General features: G+C 41.4%; 2 protein-coding genes across 2 annotated transcripts in view; both read right to left on the reverse strand.

Annotated features, from left to right (window-relative positions):
- LOC141100208 (uncharacterized) overlaps nucleotides 1-21,571 on the reverse strand; it is a 161,514-nt gene that overhangs the window by 132,231 nt on the left and 7,712 nt on the right. The window contains exon 2 of the mRNA XM_073588551.1: nucleotides 10,199-10,287. Within this exon, the coding sequence (XP_073444652.1) occupies nucleotides 10,199-10,273 (75 nt within the window). The 5' untranslated portion in view covers nucleotides 10,274-10,287. The remainder of the gene's footprint in view (nucleotides 1-10,198; nucleotides 10,288-21,571) is intronic.
- On the reverse strand, nucleotides 1,043-7,507 carry LOC141100204 (uncharacterized). The gene is made up of 2 exons (XM_073588547.1): nucleotides 3,901-7,507; nucleotides 1,043-3,790 (listed from the first exon to the last, which is right to left on the reverse strand). Exons 1-2 carry the CDS (start codon nucleotides 4,251-4,253, stop codon nucleotides 3,340-3,342), a joined length of 804 nt encoding a protein of 267 aa, XP_073444648.1. The 5' UTR covers nucleotides 4,254-7,507; the 3' UTR covers nucleotides 1,043-3,339.

A 21,571-nucleotide genomic window follows, 5' to 3' on the forward strand; every position in this document is an offset into this window, starting at 1 on the left:
GACTTCAACAAGGAGATGCAGGCCCCGAGTGGATTGAGAGGACGCAGGAGCAGCCAGTATAAACATTACTGAGCCCTGTCGTTCCTCCGGTCGACGATGGTGAGCAGAAGGTAAATACTCCACACACCATTTCTGTAGTACAAATGTTTACATGTTTAACCTAATTTTTTTTTTTCAGCAAGGCCAAATGAAATATCAATATATTAATATATTTTGTTTCTCTTTTCTAGCACCATCTGCAGCACTCGGGAGCCTGCTTCTGAGTTGCCTCCCTCTGGAGGGATCCCTTCGGAGACCGCCACCGGGCACCACATCGAGATATCTGACACCTCTGTACCTTCCCTCTTGTGTCATCCCTCTCTCCCATCCACCAGCATTGGAGCAGAAGGTCAGTCTTCATCACATGAAGCTGCTGGTGACGACTTATAGTACCCTTTACCCCACCCCTCTGACACTGCCGCAACATCTCAACCAACTTTTAGTTCTGGATGGCAGCGTCTGAGAGGTCAGGAAAGGATGACTGTCTGAATCTGAATTCAACCGTCCAGAATGCATTCCGACTTTTAGGACAGCAGATAACTTCTGGGTTAAACATGATAAATCAAAATATCATGGAACTCAGAAGTTATATGGAGCGGAAGATTTCAGAGTCAAACCAGGCACCGAGAAATTTTTTTTCAGTCAGTTGTCCGGCAAATGGAAGATTTAAATCCTCACCTACAGATGCATGTGATGCAAGCATGTCACAATGCTCTAGTGACTGCAGTATCTCAGGCCTCCCAATCTACCCATGCACCTATTCCATCACCTTCTCTTTCCTCCGTCCATCCTCCCACCGTCCATCCTCCCACCACTCCTCCTTTCTCTAGTTCCCCCTTCCATTCCTCCCAGTACCTTCCTTCCCCACTGCATTATACCCCAATGACCTCACTGTACCCCACCTTCAATGTTCCCACAAACCTCCTCTGTCCATCAACTCCCATCCCAACCTTATGTTTTAAACCCCCCTTCCACTTCTGATCCTCACCAACCTTGTTCCCAGTCCCGATGTGGTCAACCCTGTTAACCCCTCCGATGATATCTCCACCCAACAATTCTGGCATTTGTAAATTTGTTAAAGTAAAAAAAATAAATTATTTTTTGTTTCAAAACAATTTTATTGTGTGGTTTAATTTTTTTCTTTAGTGTTAAGTAAAAAAAAAAAAAAACACCAGTTGTGTTGAGGTTAAATACACAACACTTGGGTAAAGTGAACATACAAAGAGGGTAGCGCAGAAAAATCTAGACATCCTATGGGACAATGTAATAAATAATATGTCACAAGTGACCATAATTAATGTCCCCATATATTTGTAACACTGGACTGTAAGTGACCAATTGCCAAAAGCTCATATAGAGAAAGGGGGGAAGGGACGAATCCAAAGAGGCAACAGAAGGTCATAGTGAAAAATATTTTATTAAGTGGAATTGCAAGAAACAAATGACTAAAAAACATGCAAGTACTAGTAGATCATTGGTAACACATGATTAGGGCCCTGGGCACCATGTTGCTAGTAGTATACAAATATTGTCATATACAACATGAAACCGTTATTTCCTCAGAATATGCATGGCAGAATTAGACAAAATCTGCAATAAGTATGTATTTCTAGTAGATATTTGAAAAATTAGGAGCAGAATTTATATGCAAAAGAACGCCATGTCATTAATAATATTACCTGAGAATAGACAGTGTAAGCAAAGCAAGGATCCCCGGGCCCGCCTCACTTGGGTAAAGGTAATACACAACAAAAAGGTCAAATGTACACCGGTGGTGTACAGGTATATACACAACACTTTCGTAAATGTTAAAAAAGGTTAGAGGTACACCGGTGGTGTACAGGTATATACACAACACTTGGGTAAAGGTAATACACAACACTTTGGTGAATGTAAAAAAAGGTTAAAGGTACACTAGTGGTGTACAGGTATATACACAACACTTTGATAAATGTACCATAACTCTGAAACAAAAAAAGTAAAAAATTACAAAAAAGTTTTTCTTATACAAAAGAGGAACCTAAAATAACCAAAAAAAAAAAATATATACCTTGTCATCTTGCCAGTCAACTCTTCCTTCTGGTGACACAAAATAATCAGCAAATGTGTCCCTCATTCTTGTCACTGACACAGTACTCCGAACACTTGTCTGGTGATAATCCCACAAGGTGGTTTCACAAACATTTTCTTCCATGGAAACAGGTTCCTTTGAAATTACAAAATTGTACAGGATCACACATGCCTTCACCACCTCATCCACAGTCTCAGTTTTCATTTTTATGGCAGTTAACAGCACTCTCCATTTTGATGTTAAAATCCCAAAAGCGCACTCCACCACTCTTCGCGCTCTTGTCAATCGATAGTTAAAGATTTTTTTGTGTGTGTCAATCCATGACTTCCATATGGCTTCAGAAGATGTTTTGACAGTTGAAATGCATGGTCTCCAACACACACAATGGCATTGATGGGCCTGTGGTTCCAGGGCGTGGTCTTGGAGGTGGGAATTCAAAATTGTCTCCTGTTATGATGAGTCACCGAAGGAGGGAAAAACAAAATACCAGCTAAGTCCAGAAAAACCAGAGAGGTTGGCAGCTATCGGATTGCAGACCCCTGAACCTATCAACAACAACTAGCAGTAGCCGTGGGGGGTTCCTACGGTGCCCTAGACCCCTCGATCACAGCCGGAGAACTAAATAGCCTAAAGACAGAAAGGGAAAAAACTAAACTGCCCCAGAGCAGACCCCAAAGCAATAGGCAGCCCCCAACATATAATGACGGTGAAGCAAGATGAAAACACTAACACAGATAGAAAGATAGGTTGAGCAAATGATGGGGCCCAAGCTAACTACATAGGACAGGATAGGAAAGCTGCTGTCTGCCATCCGCAAAACCCCTATCAAAATGAGCCAACCGACTGATAGGAAAAACAGGCCCTAAAGACGCTAGGCTTCAAAAGACTATATCAGCACTCAGGTATATTCTGAAGACAGAGCAAAAGATCAACAGATCAGAGACAAAAATGGAATTCAGCTCACCCCCGGCCGGGGATGGCAGAACTCCCAAAAAACAAGGAAAAACAAAAACAAAACTGAAGTGTACAAAGCAGAGCAGAAAAACTTAGCTTTGAGATGCAGGAATCAGACTGGTCTCCAAGAATCCAGCAGGAAAATCACCAGCCAGGAAGAAGGGCGTCGGCAGCCTTATATCCAGTCCTCAATTCCAGCCACCCAGTCATCATCTAGCTGCCCATGTGTTTGGTAATCAGCCTTACTACCTTCCTTCACCAGAGGAGGGAGTTCATCAGACCTCAATGGTGAAGGGAAAAATGAACTCACAACAGTCTCCATACAAACGACGGCCCATCGCGGACATCTTGAATACCTGCGAATCATTGGATCGACCATACACACCAATGTCCACCGCAATAAATTTGCATTTTGAGTCTGCAATGGCCATCAATACAATTGAGAAGAATTTCTTATAGTTGAAAAATTCAGATCCGGACCCAATGGGTTTCGCAATCCTTATGTGCTTCCCATCCACTGCACCAAAACAATTCAGAAACTGGCAGATCTGTTGAAAGTTGTCAGCAATCTCCAGCCACCTTTCCTGTGTTGGCTGTGGGATGTACTCCTTCTTTAGACAATCCCACAATGCCCGACAGGTCTGTTGGACTATTCCAGAGATTGTCAATATCCCAAGCCGGAACTGGTAATGGAGGAAGGCGAAGGATTCTCCAGTTGCCAGGAATCTGTTAAAAAAAGGGTAAAAAGTAAAATTAATACAAACTACAAGCAATAACATGACAATAAAAGTCTGCAGAATCTGAAAACTTAAAAAAAAAAAAAAAAGATAACTTACTGAAGGGTCACCATCAAACGCTCCGCCGGAGATATCGAAAATCGCAAGTACGTGTCCCTTCTCTGGATTTGCGCTCCGACACGCTCCACCAAAATTTCAAACAGGTCCTGTCTTATCCACACATAATTGAAGAACTTGTCCGGATTATCCCTCAATTCCAGATAAAATGTCGAAAAAACTCCAAGGGTCAATCTCTGTGCATTTATAGGATGAATCCACTGCCGTCTCTTCCTTCTCCGACGCAGGATTCGCAGTCTTCTTTCCTCCGTCTGCTGAGCAAGGATTGCCAAACGATTGCACTCAAAATCAAAATCCATACAGATGCTATTAATATTCGCTATTACTCCTTCCATCTCTGCCACTAGCTCTACAACCTTTCAAAGATATTGTGTTAAAACACCCTATTGTTTTCCCTAGTTTCCAGGATCCAATCACATTTGGGAGCATTTTCCAAGAGTCAATCATATTTGGGAGCATCCCATTTTGAAGGTGTGGAAAAACGGATCCGTCAGAAAACGGACCCAACGGATGGCAAAAACGGATGCCAGCGGATGGTACGGATCCGTTTTTTGACGGATCCGTATAGCGGATCCATCAAAAAACGGATCCGTACCATCCGCTTTGTCACATTTTTAGCGGATCCGCCATTTTCAAAATTTGGCAGATTTTGACTGATGTCGAAAAACTGAAGTGTGAAACAGGCCTAAGAAAGGGGAATCTTTGAGACAAAATGAAAGAGAACTATGCGCAAGGCACAAGTAGTATCTACCGTCCTGACTACATCTACTTACTTATGCCCTGTATGTGGGTGAGCCTTCATGGCCCATACTGGCCTCATAAGTCTCTTCTGAACTCACAGCAGAGTCTCTTCTAAACCCTAAAGTCATGGTCATCTATGACTATGAAGTTTTCCTTTAAATGTCTGTTCTGTTCCTGATCTAAGGATCTAGGCTTTTAGTTGAGATGAATCTGTGCTGCACTTTATGTACATGCTCAGTAGTGAGTCAGTGCTGTGGAGTTGACTTACAGTCGGAGTCGGAAGTCAGGGAAATTGAGAATTGTATGAAGCACTATGTGGGGACATTATACTGTATGGAGCACTATGTGTGGCCTATTATATTTGTATGGAGCACTAGGGTTGTGAAGTCGAAGTTGTAGTTTGTGTCCATTTTGGTGTAGTCAGAGTGGGTATAAAATGGACCGATTCCCAACTCTCAGTAGTAAGGCAGTGCTGTGCAGTTGGAGTTACAGTCGGAAGTCAGGGAAATTGAGAAGTACTGTAAGGAGCACTATGTGGGGCCATTATACTGTATGGAGCACTATGTGGGGCCATTATACTGTATGGAGCACTATGTTGGTCCATTATACTGTATGGAGCACTATGTGGGGCCATTATACTGTATGGAGCACTATGTGGGGCCATTATACTGTATGGAACACTTTTTGTGGCATTATACTGTGTGGAGGAGGGCTGTGTAGGGATTACAGTTGGAAAATCATACTGTTATAGGGTCACCATTCTTTGTCTGGGGGGATTGAAGGAAGGGTCATCATACCGTGAGGGAGGAGGGTACTGAGGAGGAAGTCACTATGGAAGCATCATACTGTGTTTGGGTGCACTTCTGTTTGCATCATACTTTATTAGTCAGTATTATTTAAGATTTTTATCCTTTGTTATTACACTTTTAAAATTAGGCCATTGGGCCATATGCTTTTTACTGTGCTTACATAACATATTATAGTATTCCGATATTTTATTCTAAGATCTATTAATTAAAATGTACTTTGTTCATGGGACAATCCCAATAAGTTTGTTTCCATATGAAAAAATACAAAATTATGTTTACTAATAAGGAAAAACTTCCTCAATTGTAGACATTTAATAAATAGCCTCGAGCCAACCTTGATATGTCCAAGATTTTAATTTTGGCCCACTGTGTATTTCAGTTTGATATTCCTGCTCTACAGAGTAAATGAACCTGAAACTAATCACCAAAAAGGGATCGACCAAACAAGGCAAACCTTTACTGTTCCACCACTCCAACCACTCCATATACCAGACCTCTGCCTTTCCCTAATAACCTCCCTCTCCATCATCACTGAAGGAGAGCTTACCCATCTCCTTTCCAAATCACACCTCACTACCTGTGCACTTGACCCCATCCTTTCCCACCTGCTCCCCAACCTCACTAACATGCTCATTCCAGCCCTAAACCATCTCTTCAACCTATCGCTATCTTCTGGTACCTTCCTACCATCACACCCATTCTCAAAAAAACAAACCTTGACCCAACTGCTATGCCTAGCCATCGCCACATATCACTGCTCCCGTTTGCTTCCAAACTCATTGAGCAGCCTGTCCATGTTCCACTTCCTCCCACCTCTCATCTAGCTCTCTCCTTGACAACCTCCAATCTGGCTTCCACCCCCCCCCCCACTCCACCAAAACTGCCCTGCCCAAAATTACTAATGACTTACAGCCAAAACTAACAGACAGTTCTCCATCCTCCTCCTTCTCGACCTGTCCTCTGCCATCGACACAGTTGGCCACTGCCTACTGCTACGGATTCTTTCTTCCCTTCGCATCAAAGAACTTGCCCCGTCCTGGATCGCCTCTTACCTTTCCGACCGCACATTCAGCGTTTCCCACTCCTGCCACCGCTGAATACCCTGTCCTACCTGCCTGGGGGCCGCAGCATCGGCCCACTAAAATAAAAATGTTATAGCTCTCAGAATAAAGCGATGCAATAATAATAATTTTTAGATAAAGTAGTTTTTATTGTATAAAAGCGCCAAACATAAAAAAGATATAAATGAGGTATCGCTGTCATTGTACTGACCTGAAGAATAAAACTGATTTATCAATTTTACCACACGCGGAATGGTATAAATGCCCCACCCAAAAGAAATTCATTGCTGGTTTTTGGTCATTCTGCCTCCCAAAAATCGTAATAAAAAGCGATCAAAAAATATCATGTGCCCGAAAATGGTACCAATAAAAACATCAACTCGTCCCGCAAAAAACAAGACCGCACATGACTCTGTGGGCCAAAATATGAATAAATTATAGCTCTCAAAATGTGGTGATGCAAAAACTATTTTTTGCAATAAAAAGCTGCCAAACATAAAATCCCGCTATAAATAGTAAAGCAAACCTCCCGTTATCACCCCCTTAGTTAGGGAAAAAATAATAAAATAAAAAAGATGTATTTATTTCTATTTTCCCGTTAGGGTTAGTGTTGGGGTTAGGGCTAAAGATAGGGTTAGGGTTGGGGCTAAAGATAGGGTTTGGATTAGAGTTATGGTTAGGGTTGGGATTAGGGGTGTGTTGGGGTTAGAACTGGGGGGTTTCCACTGTTTAGGCCCATCAGGGGCTCTTCAAACGCGACATGGCGTCCGATCTCAATTCCAGCCAATTTTGCATTGAAAAGTCAAACGGCGCTCCTTCCCTTCCAAGCTCTGCCATGCGCCCAAACAGTGGTTTACATGCATATATGGGGTATCAGTGTACTCAGGACAAATTGTACAACAACTTTTGTGGTACAATTTCTCCTGTAGCCCTTGGTAAAATAAAAAAATTGGACCTGAAGTAATTATTTTTGTAAAAAAAGTTAAATGTTCATTTTTTTAAAAAAACATTTCAAAAATTCTTGTGAAGCACCTGAACAGTTAATAAACTTCTTGAATGAGGTTTTGAGCACCTTCAGTGGTGCAGTTTTTAGAATGGTGTTACTTTTGGGTATTTTCTAATCATATAGACCCCTCTGTCAGGAACACCGCACTGCACTTGCTCACTGAGCCAGTGCGCGTGTCCTGAGAACAAAAACAATGCTCAAAGATACCTGTGGAGCGGGACAGCAGCGGTGACGATGCGTGCTTCAGACTATCAGGACCTAAAGCACGTGACTGCTGGGAGCGTGACCTAAGCTCCACAGAGCTAGGAGCTGCAGGGAAACTCCTAGAAAGGTAACTACGGGACAAGTTACCAAGGGGCATAGACAGAGACAGAAACCAGATAAAGCCGGGGTCAAAGCACGAGATAGCAGGACAGTACCAAACGGTTAGATAGAGCGAATAGTCGGGACGTAGCAATAGATCAGAAAACCAGAACGGGCAATGGACGGTAAAATAGGGACAAACTGTAACGGAGTAACAATAGCCAAGCCAGGAGGTAAGAACCGGAGAAGACAATAGTACCAAAACGAGAGACGGAGTTCAGAGTGAGGGGACAGACCGGGTCATACACGGGAATCAAACAAGCAATGCAGTATCCACGCACACCGGGGGGTCAGACACACAGCCAGAATAACAGTATAGCTGACAGAGAATCCTAGTCTGGAGTGAGTATAAATATCCCTTCCAGATCCAAAGAGAGGCCGGCAAAAGTTAACCCTGTGAGAACAGGACATTAACCATGTTCTAAAAATGACTCCCTCAAAGTGACTTCAAATGTGATGTGGTCCCAAAAAAAAATGGTGTTGTAAAAATTAGAAATCGCTGTTTAACTTTTAACCCTTATAACTTCCTAACAAAAAAAAATTTGGTTCCAAAATTGTGCTGATGTAAAGTAAACATGTGGGAAATGTTACTTATTAAGTTTTTTGTGTGCCGTATTTCTGTGATTTAAGGGCATAAAAGTTCAAAGTTGGAAAATTGCAAAATTTTCAAAATTTTCGCCAAATTTCTGTTTTTTTTCACAAAAAAATGCAAGTTATATCAAACAAATTTTACCACTAACATGAAGTACAATATGTCACGAGAAAACAATGTCAGAATCACCATTGAAGCGCTCCAGAGTTATTACCTCATAAAGGGACAGTTGTGCAAACCACCCTTGGGGGTTAAGGGGTTAATACATTCCTGACCCTATAGATTGATAATGTGCATTTTGAACATACGGTTAATAATTTGAGGGCTATGCAGTATTGTGATTCACGGTGAATTGATTTGCTGTTATTCAAATTTTAGCAAAAAATTAGATGAAGCTGACGAAATCCAATTTTCTTTTTAAATTGCTCATTTCTATTGGCAATCCATCATCATGACGCAATCATGGGAAGTGACAGTGGCATTTAAGTGGATAAACAGCTGGCTAAGCTAACACAGCCGACATCCGCTGTGTATGCTACAGGTTCAGCTCTTGAGTTTGCGCCATACACCTGCACCCAACTTCAGACATACCATACCATACCATAAAGGGCCTGTCACACTAAGCGATATCGCTAGCAATATCGTTATAACTTGTGACGTTATAGCGATATTGCTAGCGATATTGCTGTGTGTGATACTTACCAATGACCGGCTCCCCCGCTGGTTATCGCTGATCGCGCAAGAACAGGCTGGACTGTTTTTCGTCGTCAGCTTCCTGCTGTGAGGACGAGCGACGCGTGGAGCCGGGCGGGAGGACGCAGGATCGCCTAGTCTGACAGGTAAGTAGCGACCCCCGTCCCCAGCGATGTCGCTGGTGAGATCTGCCTGTGTGGCAGCTCACTAGCGACCACTTAGCGATGTACCAGCGATCCTGACCGCGTCATATCGCTGGTACATCGCTAAGTGTGACAGTACCTTAACACCCTAACTCGGGAAGGAGTTAATATGCCAAGTCATGGAAGCACTTGTGTAAATGCTTACATGAGGTTTTTAGTGGAAAAAAAAAAAAAAAAGTACAGTGCTCTGGATTACCTTAAACAAAAGTACATGGCACTGTTGGCAACTATGGTTCACATGGAAAAATGATAAATGCTCATGGCTAAAATACGTCTTTAACAATCTGAAACAAATTCTGGAACTTTCTTTGCCTGGACTGTGAGATTATTTATGTCTATTTTTTTGCTCTTACTAGTGATGAGCGAGTATACTCGTTGCCTGGGTTTTCCCGAGCATGTTTGGGTGATCTCCGAGTATTTTGGCGTGCTCAGAGATTTAGATTCCGTTAACTGCATAATTTGCGACTTGTAGACAGACTGAATACATGTGGGTATTCCCTAACAAACAGGCATTCCACACGTATATTCAAGCTGTCTAGCAGTCACAAATCATGCAGATGAGACGACCAAAACTAAATCTCCGAGCTCGCCAAAACACTCTGAGGACACCCGAGCATGCTCGCTCATCACTATCTCTTACCTCTTCTTTATCTAGTTAGGCCGCATCTTTTTTATTGGTATACGTTCCTGTTTTATACTATATAATTTTTATTTTCTTGTATTTCAGATGTCACCAATCACAAATATTACTTTCCTTTATCTTTGTTTAAACCGCTAAAAAGTCAATAAAGTTTAGAGAAATTCCTCCTCACCTCTCCGGTCAACAGGTAGATGATCTCCAGGGCAAAGTCTAATATTCTTTTCCTAACTGTATTATCGTCCTTCATTATTCTTATCAGTTCTGTTAAAAAAAGAGAGTTAGAGAAGAGAACCTGAGAATGCTGGATTGGTGGGACATTTCTTGTATTGCAAGCATCTTCATGAAAAGAGAAGAGGCTCCAAAATCATATGGAGGAATTAATGTGTGAAATACAGAACATCGTTTAGAGCAGTGTTCTCCAACTCTGGACCTCGAGAGTCACCAATGGTTCAGGTTTTCAGGATTTGCTTAGTACGGCACAGGTGATGGAATTCTTGCCTGTTCAGGTGATGCAATTATCACCTGGGCAATACTAAGGAAATCCTGAAAACATGACCTGTTGGTAGCTCTAGAAGACCAGGGTTGGGAATCACTGGTGTAGGGTTTGTGCATAGGACATCTTTTTCTGGTGGCAGTGCAACCAAGTTTATCTAGGTGAAACCACTACAGGAAAGCGTCATCATTCGTGTTCCTAAAGGAGCTTCAATGTTTTGCCATTGCTTTTTGCGACGGTTCTGCCACTGACATCTTTTTTTCATTATAGTGGCCAAAAAATGAGCCTGGTACTTCTTTTAACGGCTTCTTGATTTCCGAACCCCAAAACAGTTAAAAGAAGTAACCAAAGATTGAACATGTGCACAGCTATGTCGTTTTTATATCTTGATGAAAAAAAACATTGTGTACACATACTTTGCTGAGAAAAATAAGATTGTCAGAGTACAAAATGAGAGTAGACTCATGTAAAGCAGTGGGGAAATGAAGATTAACTACCAAAGGAGTGAGAGGACCTAGTGTATGAAGAAGATAAAGGTGCGAAGTGAACTTCCTCCACAGTTTAAGTATGTTAAGGAGAGTAGGGGGATAATTTTATACAGTCATGTGTTAAAGTTTGGGCACCCCTATTAATGTTAACCTTTTTTCTAACACTTTTGGTTTTTGCAACAGCTATTTCAGTTTCATATATCTAATAACTGATGGACTCCGTTATATTTCTGGATTCAAATGAGGTTTATTGTAACAGAAAATGTGCAATCTGCATTTAAACAAAATTTGACCGGTGCAAAAGTATGGGCACCTCAACATAAAAGTGACATTAATATTTCGTAGTTCCTCCTTTTGCAAAAATAACAGCCTCTAGTCGCTTCCTGTAGCTATTAACCCCTTCACTACCAAGGGTGGTTTGCACGTTAACTACCGGGCCAATTTTTACAATTCTGACCACTGTCCCTTTATGAGGTCATAACTCTGGAACGCTTCCATGGATCCCGGTGATTCTGACATTGTTTTCTCGTGACATATTGTACTTCATGTTAGTGGTAAAATTGCATTCAAATAACTTGCGTTTATTTGTGAAAAAAACGGAAATTTGGCGAAAATTTTGAAAATTTCGCAATTTTCCAACTTTGAATTTTTATGCCCTTAAATCACAGCGATACGGCACACAAAAAACTTAATACATAACATTTCCCACATGTTTACTTTACATGAGCACAATTTTGGAACCAAAATTTTTTTTTGTTAGGAAGTTATAAGGGTTAAAAATTGACCAACGATTTCTCATTTTTGCAACACCATTTTATTTTTAGGGACCACTTCACATTTGAAGCCACTTTGAGGGGTCTATATGATAGAAAATACCCAAAAGTGACACCATTCTAAAAAATGCACCCCTTAAGGTGCTTAAAACCACATTCAAGAAGTTTATTAACCCTTTAGGTGCGTCACAGGAATTTTTTGAATATTAAAAAAAAAAATGAACATTTAACTTTTTTTCACAAAAAAAATACTTCAGGTTCAATTTTCTTTATTTTACCAAGGGTAACAGGAGAAATTGGACTGCAAAAGTTATTGTGCAATTTGTCCTGAGTACGCTGATACCTGATATGTGGGGGGGAACCACTGTTTCGGCGCATGGCAGACCTCAGTAGGGAAGGAGCGCCGTTTGACTTTTTCAATGCAAAATTGGCTGGAATTCAGATCGGACGCCATGCCGCGTTTGGAGAGCCCCTGATGTACCTAAACAGTGGAAACCCCCCAAGTGACCCCATTTTGGAAACTAGACCCCCTAAGGAACTTATCTAGATATGTGGTGAGAACTTTGAACCCACAAGGGCTTCACAGAAGTTTATAACGTACAGCGGTACAATTAAAAAATCATATTTTTTCCACAAAAATGATCTTTTCACCCCCAATTTTTATTTTTCCAAGGGTAACAGGACCTTAAAAGTTATTGTGCAATTTGTCCTGAGTACGCTGATACCCCATATGTGGGTGTAAATGACTATTTGGGCGCATAGCAGAGCTCGGAAGGGAAGCAGCGCCATTTGACGTTTTTGGCTAGAATTGAGATCGGACACCATGTTGCGATTGGAAAACCCCTGATGTACCAAAACACTAGAAACCCCCCACAAATGACACCATTTTGGAAACTAGACCCCCCAAGGAACTTATCTAGATGTGTGGTGAGCACTTTGAACCCCCCAGTGCTTCACTGAAGTTTATAACGTACAGCAGTACAATTAAAAAATCATATTTTTTCCACAAAAATGATCTTTTCACCCTCAATTCTTATTTTTCCAAAAGTAACAGGACCATAAAAGATATTGTGCAATTTATCCTGAGTACGCTGATACCCCACATGTGGGTGTAAACCACTATTTGGGCGCATGGCAGAGCTCGGAAGGGAAGCAGCGCCATTTGACGTTTTTGGCTGGAATTGAGATCGGACACCATGTCGCGTTAGGAAAGCCCCTGATGTACCAAAACAGTAGAAACCCCCCACAAATGACACCATTTTGGAAACTAGACCCCCCAAGGAACTTATCTAGATGTGTGGTGAGCACTTTGAACCCCCCAGTGCTTCACTGAAGTTTATAACGTCCGGGCGTGAAAATAAAAAAATCGTATTTTTTCCACAAACATCATCTTTTAGTCCCCATTTTTTAATTTTCCCAAGGGTAACAGGAGAAATTGGACCCCAAAAGTTGTTGTCCAATTTGTCCTGAGTACGCTGACACCCGATATGTGGGAGAAAACTACTGTATGGACACACGTCAGGGCTTGGAAGGGAAGTAGTGACGTTTTGGAATGCAGACTTTGATGGAATGGTCTGTGGGTGTCATGTTGCCTTTGGAGAGCCCCTAATGTACCTAAACAGTGAAAACCCCCCACAAATGATCCCATTTTGGAAACTAGACCCCCTGAGGAACTTATCTAGATGTGTGGTGAGCACTTTGAACCCCCAAGGGCTTCACAGAAGTTTATAATGCCCAGGCATGAAAATAAAAAAATCGTATTTTTTCCACAAACATGATCAATTAGTCCCCAATTTTTTTATTTTCCCAAGGGTAACAGGAGAAATTGGACCCCAAAAGTTGTTGTCCAATTTGTCCTGAGTACGCTGATACCTCATATGTGGGAGAAAACTACTGTATGGGCACACATCAGGGCTCGGAAGGGAAGTAGTGACGTTTTGGAATGCAGACTTTGATGGCATGGTCTGCGGGTGTCATGTTGCTTTTGGAGAGCCCCTGATGTACCTAAACAGTGGAAACTCCCCACAAGTGACCCCATTTTGGAAACTAGACCCCCTAATGAACTTATCTAGATGTGTGGTGAGCACTTTGAACCCCCCAGTGCTTCACAGAAGTTTATAACGACCGGGCGTGAAAATAAAAATATCGTATTTTTTCAACAAACATCATCATTTAGTCCCCAATTTTTTTATTTTCCCAAGGGTAACAGGAGAAATTGGACCCCAAAAGTTGTTGTCCAATTTGTCCTGAGTACGCTGATACCTCATATGTGGGAGAAAACTACTGTATGGGCACACGTCGGGGCTCGGAAGGGAAGTAGTGACGTTTTGGAATGCAGACTTTGATGGATTGGTCTGCGGGTGTCATGTGCGTTTGGAGAGCCCCTGATGTACCTAAACTATTGAAACTCCCCACAAGTGACCCCATTTTGGAAACTAGACCCCCCACGGAGCTTATCTAGATGTGTGGAGAGCACTTTGAACCCCCAAGTGCTTCACAGAAGTTTATAACGCCTGGGCGTGAAAATAAAAAAAACATTTTTTTCCGCAAAATTATATTTTTGCCCAATTTTTTATTTTCCTAAGGGTAACAGGAGAAATTGGACCCCAAAAGTTGTTTTGTAATTTGTCCTGAGTAGGCTGATACCCTACATGTGGGGGTAAAACACTGTTTGGGCGCATGGCAGAGCTTGGAAGGGAAGGAGCACCATTTGACTTTTTCAACGCAGAATTGGCTGGAACTGAGATCAGACGCCATGTTGCCTTTGGAGAGCACCTGATGTGCCCAAACAGTGGAAACCCCCCAATTATAACTCCAACCCTAACCTCAACACACCCCTAACCCTAATCTGAGCCCTAGCCCTAACCCTAGCCCTAACCCTAACCCTAGCCCTAACCCTAACCCTACCCTAACCCTAGCGGGAAAATGGAAATAAATACATTTTCTTTTAGTTTTATTATTTTTCCCTAACTAAGGGGGTGATAACGGGGGGTTTGATTTACTATTTATGGCGGTTTTTATGTTTGTCGGCTGTCATACGCTAAAAGACGCTTTTTATTGTAAAAGTAGTTTTTGCATCACCACATATTGTGAGCTATAATTTTTCCGTATTTTGACCCACCGAGTCATGTGAGGTCTTATTTTTTGCGGGACGAGTTGACGTTTTTATTGGTACCATTTTCGGGCACGTGACATTTTTTGATCGCTTTTTATTCCGATTTTTGGGACGCAGAATGAACAAAAACCAGCATTTCATGAATTTCTTTTGGGGGGGTGCGTTTACACCGTTCCGCGTGCGGTAAAATTGATAAAGCGGTTTTATTCTTCGGGTCAGTACGGTTACAGCGATACCTCATTTAGGTCGTTTTTTTATGTTTTGTCGGTTTTTTGCAATGAAAACAATTTTATATAAAAAATAATTATTTTTGTATCGCTTTATTCTGCGAGCTATAACTTTTTTATTTTTTTGCGGATGACGCTGTATGGCGGCTCGTTTTTTGCGGGACAAGATGACGTTTTCAGCGGTACCATGCATATTTATATGTGTCTTTTTGATCGCGCGTTATTGCACTTTTTGTTCGGTGGTATGATAATAAATCATTATTTTTTGCTTCGTTTTTTATTTTTATTTTTTAAGGGGTTCGCTAAAGGGGTTAACTAATGGGACAGTTTTATAGGGCAGGTCATTACGGACGCGGCGATACCAAATATGTGTACTTTTATTGTTTTTGTTTTTTTTTATTTTGAAAAAATGGATTTATTGGGGAATTTTTTTTTTTTTTTTACTAATTTATTTAGCGATTTTTTTTTAATTATTTTTAACACTTTTTTTTTTTTTTTTTACTTTATTACCTTGTCCCAGGTGGGACATCACTGTCCTGTGACAGATCGCTGATCTGTCACATCACAGATCACTGTGACAGATCAGCGATCTGTCACAGGCACTGCTGCAGACTTCCTCATGCCTGCGCTTTGCAGGCACTGAGGAAGCCAGCTTCCTCAGGCCCCCGAAGGCCCCCGTCGCCATCTTGGATTCGGGGGCCTGGAGGAAAGGAGCCCCCCGCAGCAGCGCTGCACATTGCGCTGCTGTGGGGGGCTCAGGGAAGCACGGAGGGAGCCCCCTCCCTGCCGATGCTTCCCTTTAACCCCCGGTACACCGCGATCGCGTTTGATCGCGGTGTGCAAGGGGTTAACGTGTCGGGGGCGGTCCGTGACCGCCCCTGACACATTGTGCCGGGTGTCAGCTATGATAATTAGCTGACACTCGGCCGCGATCAGCGGCGCTCACCACGTGGGCGCCGCTGATCATGGTGACGTAATATTCCGTCCATGGTAATTAGGTCCATGGTCACATGGACGGAATATTACGTCAATTGTAGGTAAGGGGTTAATGAGTTCCTGGATCCTGGATGAAGGTATTTGTGACAGAAACACAAAATTATCATCAGTCCAGGCTGTTTTGTTACTTCTACAGACAAAATTGGGTGCCATGAAGCCGTCACCCACTCTCCTAAACATACAGTACAGATCAAAAGTTTGGACACACCCTCTCATTCAAAGAGTTTTCTTTATTTTCATGACTATGAAAATTGTAGATTCATGCTGAAGGCATCAAAACTATGAATTACGGTAACACATGTGGAATTATATAATTAACAAAAAAGTGTGAAACAACTGAAAATATGTCTTATATTCTAGGTTCTTCAAAGTAGCCACCTTTTGCTTTGATTACGGCTTTGCACACTCTTGGCATTCTCTTGATGAGCTTCAAGAGGTAGTCACCAGAAATGGTTTTCACCAGGGCTGTGGGGTCGGAGTCGGTACTCATTTTGGTGGAGTCGGAGTTGGTATAAAATGGACCGACTCCTAAAATATATAATAAATTGGGTACAGTAGTTCAATGCAGAATGTGCTGAATATTTTTTCATAGGAATTTGGGAAAGTTATGAAATGTCCTATAAATGGCTGTTCTATTCCTGATCTAAGGCTATATTCTAAGGCTACATTCACACACAATTTTTTGAGGATACGTTTTTCATATTCATCACATGCGCAGTGTTGTGCACACGCTGCAGCTGGCAATAAGAGATAGTCTGCAAGATGCTGGAAATCTGATTGGAAAAGTGAGGAAATTGGTTATTGCCGCCAGAACCCCTAAAATTGATTCCATCTTGAATAGACGTGCTGGGAAAGGGGCAATTGTAGATCAAGCCACTCGGTGGGACAGCACTTATTTAATGATTGAGCGATTGCCTGAACTAAAACCGTTTTTTATAGATATGGCGAACCCTCGGGTAACCCTAAATGAAGGTCAATGGACACAGGTGGCTGAATTGAAGGAATTGCTTAATCACTCATTTACCGTGACTAAAAAATTACAAGCTGAAGATTTTACTCCTGGCATTTTCATAAGGGAGTGGAAGAACTTGCTATTTTGCCTGTCCCAAAGAGGAGGTTTAATCGCAGATGGCATTTCTGCTTCAATGAAAAGGAGATAGGATAATCTATTGAAAAATAAAATTTTTCTGGCAGCTGTTTATGTGGACCCAAGTCATCGTATATTGCTTGATGATCAACAGCTTACTAAAGGAAAAGAAGCTCTGACTGAGGTCGCAGTTAGGATGAGTGGCCTACAGGAGGACTGCCAGGTGCAAGAGGACTTGGGTCCTAACAGTGCTACTGCTGCCATATCTTCATCCTCATCAGATGAGGAGTTTGACTTTGACAAGTATTTGGATGACATGGAGCAGGCAAAGCGTTGCCGCAAGGAAAAAGATTTCACATTTTTACATATTTACAATTTATTACAGTTTTTTGTGTTCTAAAGTTGTATTCCAATAAATATATATTATGTTCTATCTAAATATCTTGATTACTTTATCATAAAAATGATTAAATGTCTGATGTTCACATTGTACTACAATAGATTTTTCACTTAAATATAAGCAATATATGTGGGAGTCGGAGTCGGAGTAAGGGAAATCGAGGAGTCGGAGTCGCAGGTTTGGCTTACCGACTCCACAGCCCTGGTTTTCACTTCACAGGTGTGCCCTGTCAGGTTTAATAAGTGGGATTTCTTGCCTTATAAATGGGGTTGGGACGATCAGTTGTGTAGTGCAGAAGTCTGGTGGATACACAGCTGATAGTCCTACTGAATAGACTGTTAGAATTTGTATTATGGCTAGAAAAAAGCAGCTAAGTAAAGAAAAACGAGTGGCCATCATGAAGGTCAGTCAGTCTGAAAAATTGGGAAACCTTTGAAAGTGTCCCCAAGTGCAGTGGCAAAAACCATCAAGCGCTACAAAGAAACTGGCTCACATGAGGACCGCCCCAGAAAAGGAAGACCAAGAGTCACCTCTGCTGTGGAGGATAAGTTCATCCGAGTCACCAGCCTCAGAAATCACAGGTTAACAGCAGCTCAGATTAGAGACCAGGTCAATGCCACACAGAGTTCTAGCAGCAGACACATCTCTACAACAACTGTTAAGAGGAGACTTTGTGCTGCAGGCTTTCATGGTAAAATAGCTGCTAGGAAACCACTGCTAAGGACAGGCAACAAGCAGAAGAGACTTTTTTGGGCTAAAGAACACAAGGAATGGACATTAGACCAGTGGAAATCTGTGCTTTGGTCTGATGAGTCCAAATTTGAGATCTTTGGTTCCAACCACCATGTCTTTGTGCGACGCAGAAAAGGTGAACGGATGGAGTCTACATGCCTGGTTCCCACAGTGAAGCATGGAGGAGGAGGTGTGATGGTGTGGGGGTGCTTTGCTGGTGACACTGTTGGGGATTTATTCAAAATTGAAGGCATACTGAACCAGCATGGCTACCACAGCATCTTGCAGCGGCATGCTATTCCATCCGGTTTGTGTTTAGTTGGACCATCATTTATTTTTCAACAGGACAATGACCTCAAACACACCTCCGGGCCCAATACAGAACCCTGTGGTATCCCACTAGTAACCCTGGCCCAATCTGAGTATGCACCATTAATAACCACTCTTTGTTTTCTATCACTAAGCCAGCTACCTACCCATCTACACACATTGTCCCCTAGCCCAAGCTTTCTCATCTTACTTACCAATCTTTTATGTGGGACAGTGTCAAATGCTTTAGAGAAGGAGAGATAAATGACATCCAATGATTCTCCTTGGTCCATTTGAGAGCTTACATCCTCATAGAAGCTGATCAGGCTAGTTTGACAGGAGCGATCCTTCATAAATCCATGTTGATATGGAGTTAAACATTTATTAACATTGAGATATTCCATAATGGTATCCCTTAGAAACCCTTCAAAAATTTTACCCACAACAGATGTTAAGCTTACCGGCCTATAGTTTCCAGGTTCCCTTTTACACCCCTTTTTGAATATTGGTACCATATTTGCTTGCCGCCAATCAAAAGGAACAGACCCTGTTTCTATAGTCTTTAAATATAAGGAATAGAGGCCTGTCTATCACATTACTTAACTCCCTTAATACCCGAGGGTGAATGCCTTCAGGGCCTGGTGATTTGTCAATTTTAATCTTCCTAAGGCGGTTCTGCACTTCTTCCTGGGTTAGGCAGGTAATACTTAATGGGGAGTTTACATTATCACTCTGCATTTCCCCTGGCAAATCCTTTTCCTGTGTGAACACTGTTGAGAAAAAAGTATTTAAAACATTTGCTTTTCCCACATCGCGCTCTATGATATCACCCTCATTGTTCTTTAAAGGGCCAACAATTTTTCAAAAATTTTTATTGTTTAAATCATTAAACAGAAGGGGGGGGAAGGAGGAGGGAAGAGATAATAGGGAATTAGGGAACAAGTACCAGTTGACAAGGGATGCAACCCTTGAGTCATAAACAAAGTCAACATTATAATCTGAAATATAATACAAGGGTATTAACTAAGGCAATGCAGAATAAACCGCATAAAGAGAGAAACGGTATTACAAAAATACACAATAGCGAGTCTGTGTAGCAATATAGAGATTGGGTTGTGTAAGGATGAAGTAATAAAGATATTGCAATATAACACTGATGTGTCTTTGGAGAGAAATAAATCAAGTAGGTAGATAGGACTGGACTCTAGCATGGTAATGTTTAAGTGATAGGAGATGGGAAGATTTGGTCCCATTTTTGCCATTTACTAAAAAATGATTTGAACTGGTTGTTAGACAGAGTGAACTTTAGTTCATAGGAGCGATGGCGAGAAACTAATTGTATAATGTCATTAGAGTTAGGAAGTGTAGGCCCTTTCCAGTGGTATGCAATGGAGTTTTTTGCTACCATGCAAATATGTAAAAATAATAGTTTTAAAGAGGGTTCCCATTCTGCTATGTCTAAGGAAAGAAGTGCAGATTGTGGACTAACAGTCATAGTAGAGCCGACAAGTTTGCTTAGGATAGAAAAAATCTGAGTCCAAAAGGAATGTGCTATTGGGCAGCTCCAAAATATGTGGAATATGTCTCCTTTTTGCCCACAGTTTCTCAAACATTGAGCTGAGTTTGACGAGCCAAAGTGGGCCATTCTGGCCGGAGTATAATATCAGCGGGAGGACACTTTGTAATGCGCCTCCTGCAAAGGCATGGATAAAGTGGAATTATAGGTTAGAGAAAGGGAGTCTTCCCAATCTTCTATGGAGAATGTGCGATTGAGAGTTTTTTCCCAGTTGATCATGTAAGGGTTTTTTTTTTAAAGTTGAATCACCATTGAAACTGTCATATAAGAAGCTATGACTCCAAAATCTTGGATGTCCGCAGTTACATAGCAGCTTCAAAGAGGTCTCAGAGAGGGTAGGTTCCTTATTCAAGAACAGCCTTAAGTTGTTTTTTAGAATCAGGAAATCCATAAATAGTTACGAGGGGATATTGTACTTATTCTTGAGGGAGCTAAAGCTTAGAAAGTCTTTACCGTTAAAGATATCTCCTAATTTTTTGATATTCAAATCTGCCCAAGTAGGAGGAATAGTATGACCAATTATTGTATAAGATAAAGATAGAGGGATTTCTTGTAATATTTTTGTCTTTGGAGTTTTATTATCTGATTTTAAGATTTTTAGCCAGGCAGTAGTTATTGCTTGGAAGACGGGATATTTTTGTTGAGTCTGATGCCTACGGATTATTTTATCCAGTATTAAAAATTTAAGGGGTTTGATATTATTAATAGCAGTTTCAAGATCAAGCCAAGCTGGGTCGAGTAAATTAGAAAGCCAAGACAAACTGTGTTTGAGTAGGAGGGTGAGGTAATGTGCGTTGAGGTTGGGAAAGCTAATTCCTCCGTGAGATTTTTTCTTATACAGGGATCTGGTGTCAGTCCTAGATCTTTTATTGCCCCAAATAATTGAGTTTATTAGTGCTTGAATGTTCGTAAGACATATAGTGGGGATGGGCAGGGGTAAGCATCTCAGGATGTACAGAATTTTTGGCAGAGTAAATAATTTTACCACGAGATTCCTCCCCCACCAGGTCAAGTCTTTGTCCTTGAAAGATCTACTGTCTTTAAGAATTGATTCCTCTATTTTTTTAACGTTGGATTTGACTGTTTCCGATAGATCCTTATTAATGATTACGCCTAAATAAGTGAACTCCTTTTCGCACCAGTTGAATGTGGTTACAGCTTTGATGATTGTGATTTGTTCTTTTAGAACATGAAGTGGAAGAATGTTTGATTTTTGGTGATTTATTTTGAAGTTGGAGAGAGTTGAGAATCTATCTATTTCTCTGAGGGCTTCAGGGGTGGAGAGTTCAGGCCTTGTGAGAGTGAGTATTAAGTCATCAGCAAATAGACTCAATTTATGCTGCCGAGTA

The sequence above is a fragment of the Dendrobates tinctorius genome, unplaced genomic scaffold (assembly GCF_039654945.1).
Source record: "Dendrobates tinctorius isolate UK_male_01 unplaced genomic scaffold, ASM3965494v1 ptg000103l, whole genome shotgun sequence".
Classification (NCBI taxonomy): Eukaryota; Metazoa; Chordata; class Amphibia; order Anura; family Dendrobatidae; genus Dendrobates; species Dendrobates tinctorius.

Coding starts and splice junctions, on each gene's coding strand:
- LOC141100204 (XM_073588547.1), bottom strand. CDS start 4,253: ATGGAAGGAGTAATAGCGAATATTAATAGCATCTGTATGGATTTTGAT. Junction 3,791..3,900: donor CGTTTGATGGTGACCCTTCA/GTAAGTTATCTT, acceptor TTTTTTTAACAG/ATTCCTGGCAACTGGAGAAT.